The sequence below is a fragment of the Ipomoea triloba genome, chromosome 1, assembly GCF_003576645.1.
Source record: "Ipomoea triloba cultivar NCNSP0323 chromosome 1, ASM357664v1".
Lineage (NCBI taxonomy): Eukaryota > Viridiplantae > Streptophyta > Magnoliopsida > Solanales > Convolvulaceae > Ipomoea > Ipomoea triloba.
Window position 1 is genome coordinate 11,667,375 of NC_044916.1, and position 7,540 is coordinate 11,674,914.

At 36.9% G+C, this 7,540-nt stretch overlaps 2 protein-coding genes across 4 annotated transcripts in view; one reads left to right on the forward strand and one right to left on the reverse strand.

Moving 5' to 3' along the window:
• LOC116031040 (peroxisomal fatty acid beta-oxidation multifunctional protein AIM1-like) overlaps positions 1-993 on the forward strand; it is a 6,882-nt gene extending 5,889 nt beyond the window's left edge. For both annotated transcript variants that reach the window (XM_031273473.1, XM_031273476.1), the window contains 2 exons: positions 240-384; positions 642-993. In XM_031273473.1, coding sequence (XP_031129333.1) covers positions 240-384; positions 642-686 — 190 coding nt within the window. In that variant the 3' untranslated portion in view covers positions 687-993. The remainder of the gene's footprint in view (positions 1-239; positions 385-641) is intronic.
• A 678-nt stretch (positions 994-1,671) lies between these two features.
• LOC116018686 (protein tesmin/TSO1-like CXC 5) lies at positions 1,672-6,576 on the reverse strand. 2 transcript variants are annotated; one of them, XM_031258660.1, is made up of 8 exons: positions 5,991-6,576; positions 5,369-5,479; positions 4,373-4,547; positions 3,916-4,272; positions 3,665-3,768; positions 3,500-3,594; positions 2,411-2,813; positions 1,672-2,170 (listed from the first exon to the last, which is right to left on the reverse strand). In XM_031258660.1, exons 1-8 carry the CDS (start codon positions 6,197-6,199, stop codon positions 2,089-2,091), a joined length of 1,536 nt encoding a protein of 511 aa, XP_031114520.1. In that variant the 5' UTR covers positions 6,200-6,576; the 3' UTR covers positions 1,672-2,088. The 2 variants fall into 2 exon arrangements, with proteins under 2 accessions (XP_031114520.1, XP_031114512.1); XM_031258652.1 differs by having other exon boundaries at positions 2,415-2,813; positions 5,991-6,575.
• Between the last annotated feature and the right edge of the window lie 964 nt (positions 6,577-7,540).

Consider the following 7,540-nt stretch of genomic DNA (forward strand, 5'->3'; position numbering starts at 1 on the left):
GGGGCCCCCCCCCCCCCCCCAAAAAAAAAAATCAATGTCACAAGAGGTGAACATTAAAGCAAAATTCTAGAGGGGAGTGTAGCGTGTACTATAGGTTATTTCCTACTTGATTATTTCTTTACAAAAAAAAAAGAAGATAAGATAGTTGTCCTATGAAATCAGGGTAGTGGGACAGCATAAGATTGCCCAATGTTAAAGAGTGTTAGAGTGCTACTGACAAATCATTTTAACATTGGCAGTGGCGGAATTGTTTTCTGGGCAGACACTGTTGGTGCCATGCACATATACAGTAGCCTCAAGAAGTGGTCAGAACTGTACAACATTGGTAACTTCTTCAAGCCATCAAGATTCTTAGAAGAGAGAGCACTGAAAGGCATCCGATTGGTAACTTCTCTTCACCTTTTTGTTGGTCGATGAATTATTCTCTTCTCCCATGCCAACTCAATGTAGTACTAGTAGTAGGCCAAAGTAAATCGAGACTGGAAAAACTAGAAGTAAAAGAACCGCCCATATACCTGGTGTTGTGAACCTCAGAGTATTTTTACCATTTAGCTTAAGACATTTTCTCACCAGAGTTCTTAAGATCAATCCTCATTTCTATTATATGTAAAAGAAAAATAATGTAAACCCTTTTAATGCAGAGTGCACCTGCTTCGACATCTTCAGCTACAAGATCGCGTATCTAAGACACTGTTTGCCTGATGATCCAACCTTCGGTATGTAGAAATATGCCCGGATGGAAATAAATCCGTATGCTGCCCAATAAAAATGTATGCATAATAGAATTGTTCATTTATTTTTATTTTTTACAAGTTTCAAAATTGTTATTTAGAGGTATCTTTTCCCTTGCCTAATAAGTCATGGAATTACATTCTAATTCAATGTTGTTGGAAGTGTTATCCTAAATTAGGAGGGATCATATTGTCTACAAATAAAACATTTTACTCCGTATCTTTTTAAATCGGAAAGTGTTATGTATGACTAATTGATTTATTCTTTTGTAATTCAAGTTTGTAACATTGATTCAAAAAAATTGTCAACTTTGTGCAATTCGATCTCGCATAGTCAACTGGGGTTTTGAACTGTTGAGGCTGGCAAACTATGATCCACGCAATGCAATGCGGACCATAACGAAAAAATGAATTTTTAATATATTAAAAGTTCATTATTTATGTACTAAATGTACATTATACAAAATAACACACAATAATGATTGATTAATATCGATTACTAGCCAATTCTCACACTCAGAAGCATAGACCAGACATTCCTCATATAGTAAAACCAACTCTTACTTAATGAGCCTTTTAAGGTCTTCATTTGATTTGGTCCATCAAGGCAATTTTAATAAAGCAGATTATATTGTGGACCACAAATAAATATTCATTTTAAAATGTTTATTTATAAGTAATATAATAAATATTAAAAAATGAACCTTTAATATACGAAAAATAAATTTTATATCAGTGATCCATAATACAATATGAATCATGGCCCGGGGTATAATGGCTGCTGTAATCGTAAGTATGCATCCTACTTGCAGAAATTTTACTATCATATGTGACATGGCACTGCAATATATGCTTCATTTTGGCAGAGAAGCAGAGATGAATTCAAAAAGAATACCTTTGGGGGGGGGGGGGGGGGGGGGGGGGTGTTAATATCTTCACCTGAAACTGAGACAGTTCTGACAATTATTAGAAAATTACATCTTATGCACATAAGGCTAAGGCTAGTGCTTCAACAGAAGGACAAAAATTTTCATACATTATCAGTTAACAGTGTGCAAATCGCATGAAACTGGTTAGTGCTATCAAATGGGGACTAATAGACAGTGGAATAAGATTACCAAGATACATTAGTGTTGAGCAAATCCAGAACTATATCTCTGTAAGGTGCCATTCAATTTTTGGGCTTTTGATCGCCAATCTCTCCCAAGGAAGGAATGTTCAGGAAATGGTTATTACCAGCATCTGCAGTCGTGATAGTACCCATTTCATTTGTGGTGTTCTTTACTGACGTTGAAATGGTTGAATAGCAGACTTGGTAACAACGCCATTGGTATGGGGTACCTGTAGATTCCGTGTTTCAGCTACAGCGGTGCCATTGCAGATCACATCCTTTTGGTATACTGACACTGAAGCCCGTGCCATTGAAGAACATCTTGTTTCTGTGGAGAACAATACATGGAGTTCGTCAAATAATCAGGTGAGTTACATTAAACGAAAGTAGTGACTAAAATGGAATGAAAAGTATGAGCGAATGAACTATCATGGCCATTCTAGTTTTAATGTTATGTAACAACAGGACTTGATGGCACACAAGATGTCAGGGAAAACGCCTCCAGGGTCCAGGGCTTACTTATGGTTTGTCAGTTCAAGAAAATGCAGAAGTTCATGTAGTAACTTACTTGCCTTTTATTTCTCCTAAAGTAATGAGTTTGTTAAGACAATCGCGGAACTTTGTCAAAACAACCCTTTCTTGCTCCGCATAAACTTCAGTCACACCTTGCCCGTGGAGCGACTGGGAAGCCGTTTTACAGCCAAGGTTTGATAATTCGGTAGGGGAAGCAGCAACTTCATCACACATCAGTGCTAATGTTCCAGGAGACATTGGCCTCCGTTTTGACACATCAGAACCATCCAAATTAGGTTCATCCGGGCTTGGTTTTTCAACATGGTCCAAACTAGAACAATCATCATGCAAAGGCTTCTCAACAGAATCTTTCTTATTCTCGAACTGCTCTTGAGATGATGAGGCAAGCGATGTTTCTTTCCACTCCCGTGCCTGCTTTTCTCTTGCTTTCGTTTCATCTGGAAGTATTAGAAATTGCAAATCCGTGGTCATTATAAGAAAATCTTTGCTGATACGTGAAAAGAATAAGCACCAAGACCAACAAAATTAACCAAGACAACCTTAGTAAAAAATGCTTAATAATAATTTTGTATTGTCCTGTAAGGTATAACCATTTGGTTTAGAAGGGGGCATTTCATATGGAATATATATATATATATATTGTTCTAGCACCGACATAGGAACTTGCAAGAGGTCCCTTAATTTGGAAGAGAAAATGCTTAACACATTGATCATATTAGCTGATTTCTTATCGCTAGACATCACAATTTAGAGGCCAAAGACCTTGTGGTCTAGTGGCACCCGGTTGCACCCCCACATGGGAGGGGTAGGTTCGAGCCTCAGTGGAGGCGATATTGGCTTTTTATGCTTCATTTGGTTGAGAAAGTAGCTATGAATAGATACTACATTGTAACAGAGTAAATAGTACTCAAAAAAGAAAAAAGACATCACAATTTAGAAGCAAATTAGCCTTCTCAATCTAAAGAATCTCAAAGTGCAAGAAGATTTTTTGGAACAGGAACCTAGGAGATTATGAGAACAATAGAGATAAAAGAAAAGTGTGATCAATGTAATCAGGCACTCTAAAGTACTTATAACCCTTAAATGAGATAAGGGGCGAAAGATCTAAGTATTATGAATCTACCTGCAAGTATCTTGGCAGCTTCCCTTGAATAATAGACCAATACCGAGCAAAGGTCCTTCATATCGAGCGGTTGGATTACGTCTGCTAACAGGGACCTTCGGCAGCAATGCAGATAGTGAGTTTACCGAAAAGAAGTAAACGTACACTGAGGAAATATTCTTGTACCTGTAAGTAAATTTGGAATGGCCCAGAGCCGCTGCCTTTCCAACATGAGCAGCAGGAATTGAAGATACCTTAGAGGGCGGTACAAAAGATTTGATATGGTTGGGCTATAAAAACATCAAGGGACAATAGAAAACCATAAAAAACAATCAGAATTTCACAATTTCACCAAGCTTGCTGTAAAATGCATCGGCCATTCAACCAGTTAATCCAATTGAACATATTTCAAAGTTCAGAAGACCGCTTTTAATCACCTGCAGAAACTGCCCGAGTTCGTGTACAGGGTTTTTTGTCATTGACCCAAAATAGAGCTCCTGGCACTTCCGTTTCTTGTTCACCGGAGGAGATCCATAGCCGGAGGCTCCAATGGCACCAGTTATGGCAGCATTTGCTGCCTGCTGCAGATATGCCACATTATTGGCATGATCTCCATGAAAGAGAGCCCGCCTCTCTTCACCTCCTTCAAAATTTTTGCAATCCAAGCATTTACAATTTTCAGAACAAAGGATGTTGGCTTGGAAACACTCACAGTACTTTTTAAGGCATCCCGACTTCTTGCAGTGGCATCCTTTGTTATGTTTTCCTAGGATTAGCCCATCACGAGCTTCGTCCTAAGTATTACATAATCGAAGACCATCAACAATTCAACATAGCAGTAATAAGAATTCGTACAATTTATACACTACAAAGTCACAATGGTTTTGAGATTACCTTATCACGAACTCCAAGGGGACTGCTAGCAATCTTAGGCCTGAATGCATTTGGATTACGCTCCAAAATTGCTTCAACAGCTTCTCGCTTGGCAGCTTCATTTTCTATATTATTGTGACAATTTACACAGTTGCACCCATCACAATATATGCCAGACGCAAAGCATTCACAATACCTGATCCATAGCCAAGAAAACAAACAAAAAAAAAGGAAAGGAAAATAAAATCATATGACTGACATTACTACCATAAGTTCATAACAACTAATACAGAGAATATAGTTATAAAAATTTTAGTGACTATTTCAGATGAGAATCAAGGAGGTTGGTCCATAGTTGTCATTCGTCAAAACTCTGTTAGCAGTGTATATAATAGTTTTCTTTACCAAAATATGAAAAACAGGAGCCAAAAGTGATCAACTAATGAACAGTGTCTCCATACGTTAAGGTGTGTTTGGAAGAGCAGTTGGAGCAATCTATCACTCCAACCACAGAAATCTCAACCGAAGAGGCAAGGGTCCAATGAGAGTAGTGTGTTCGAAACAGTTCAACCGCTCATTTAACTAATATTCAATGAGAAACATATCTTAATTGATTGCATATGAGAATATCCATGGGCGCCCTATGTGTTTCAGATTTTACTAGTCCTAGTATTTCACTTGCATCAATGCATTTAGCTTGCCAATATATTGAAATAAATATAGAAAATCAGCAGCTCCATATTAAGCACCAAATGAATGAAGCCAATACTAGATAGCTGTTCAAATATTAAAATTCCTAATAAATCCATAAGCTTTACTTCATTCCTTCCTTGTTCCAGAAACATAAATTAATCACCCAAGAAAAACTTTAATATTCAACCAAGCATTTAGGCCTTACCAACTTGAACCATTATAATCTACAAAGTAAAGGCTTTCCTTATTTCATTCAATGTGATAACCAAATTTATCAGCAGTTCATTAATGAAAGAAAGCGCATGATGAGAGCCAAAAGCTTACAACTTCAAACATCTAGAGTGTTTACAGTTACACTGCTTTTGCTTTTTCGGAGTACCGTCTTTTACTTCACTAGCATTTTGTCTCGACCTTGCTCTGGGGGATTCTGGTTTCCTAGAAAAAAGATAGAAAGGCACCAGTAAGAGTCAATCTACAAAAGCTGTATACTAAATACTAAATACTAATAGTTAAACCAAATTGATCTGGTATTTTCACTTGTACCATGCCACCATGCACATTTTTTTTGCCAATAAACCAAAGAAACAATGGATAAAATTTTCAGTGCCTGCAGGAAGAGTGCACATAACATTCATTTCACTCCCTCCCCTGAAACTTCCCCACATTTTCCTTCAGACACTTGAACTAATGTTCATAGAATAAGAAATCTACAAGCAACAAAACTCTCATCATAAAAACCTCTAAACTTGCATATTCTATGTTCACTGTACTTCAATTATTTATAACTGATTAAAGGGAGCAAGCCTACAAGCATCAATTGATAGAGCCCTTAAATTCCCAGAGCATTGCACGTGCCTTCAAAGATTAGATCTTTTCTGATCTTTGAAAATTTTTGAAATGTTTTTTGGATTAAAGAGTTAAAGCCTGCCTGACTAAGGAGACTCACAAAAATCGCATAGAAGGTTTCTGCAGCATCTGCTGGCTTGGCTTCGCCGTGAGCGGCGGCTGGTCCGGCAAAACGGCCGCCGGCGATGCACCTCCGCCGCCGAACCCTGTAAAATCCAGCTGCCTTGCCAGCTTCTTTGCCGGTAAATCCACAGCCGAAGAAGCCATCTCCATTGGAGGGAAATCTCCTCCCTCACTTGTTGTTCCCATTCAAAAATCAAAACCAGAAAAAATTAAGCCTAATTCTTCTTCTTTATTTTATCCTACGAGAACCAAACTTTCCCCTCCAGAACTCAAACCATTCAGATTCTAAACCGTTTTAGAAAATCCAAACTCCATTAGAAAAAAAACTCGTCATCAAGCGCAGCTCAGATTCAAAAAACAAATTCCAAAACTCGATCTTTGCCGCCACAAAGACGCACACACTAAGGCTTATGCAAATCTGCGGGCCGAAAGATAAAAAAGAAGAGATTTTTGGAAGAAAATGAAGGAGAAAAAGAGATTGAGAGCGAGTAGGCTTCTTCTCGCTCTCTCTGTTTTTGAAATTCAATTTCATCCTACTCTCAGCATTGGACGGTGGGATTGGAATTGCAAAGTGATCCTACGGCTTATATTTGTAGATACCGAGCGATCGGTTGTTGCGACATGGTGACGTAAACCGCGTAACATCAGATTCTTACTGCTTCGTTAAAAGCAAACACTGCGTATCATTTTTGGCGCTAAAATGTCCACCGCGTCGTTGACTTCACGGAATCGAAAGGGCGAAGGATTCAATGAAGGGCGGAGATTGTACCTCAAAATCAAAATTGACGGATGAGATTAACTAGGGATTCTTACGTGGGCTAAATATTTAAGTGAGAAAAAAACATTTAACATGAAAATAAATTATAAATGAATCGAACTTGTGTGACACTGTCACACGATTCAGGATTCTTGATATGATTTGGGTTAGGTTGGATCAATATGTAAATATAATACTTATACTAGCAAATATAATACTAATTAAGAATGAAGTGTTTGTTACTTATAAAAAAATTAGTTTTATACGCGCATTGCGCGAATGGGTTAATGTCCAATGTTTATATTTAAATAAATATTTGAAAGTATATCAATGCAAGATTATATAGGAGAAGTTTATATAAATAAATAAATATTTGAATGTCGAATTTGAATGTATTTGAAAGTATATATATAAATATTTGAATGTCGAATTTTTTATTTAAATATCTAACTCAAAATATATGAATCCAAGATAATATAGAAAATTCATTATAATTATTACTAAAATAAATGTTTGCAACCTTGTAAAATCGATAGTCTAAATATTTGGTATAAAAATGATAGTCTAAATAAATACTACTTTTAATTTGAATTTGGTCATTGTCTTCATTTATACTATTTGTTCTCTCCCTTTTTGTTGGTAGTGTGTTGAGCATAGATGACAATGTCATGCAATGAGATTATGATATAGGAGCTATGGACTTTCATTTAGGTGTTCTGCTTGAGGTTCATTTGGTTCAATCATTATTGTTGAACGAGTTATTGTAGATA

Excerpts from the sequence above, each read along its gene's own strand:
- LOC116018686 (XM_031258652.1), bottom strand. The coding sequence starts at position 6,199 with ATGGGAACAACAAGTGAGGGAGGAGATTTCCCTCCAATGGAGATGGCT. Across the intron at positions 3,769-3,915 it reads AACTCGGGCAGTTTCTGCAG|CCCAACCATATCAAATCTTT; the intron begins GTGATTAAAAGC and ends ATGTTTTTATAG. Across the intron at positions 3,595-3,664 it reads CATTCCAAATTTACTTACAG|GTCCCTGTTAGCAGACGTAA; the intron begins GTACAAGAATAT and ends TTGCTGCCGAAG.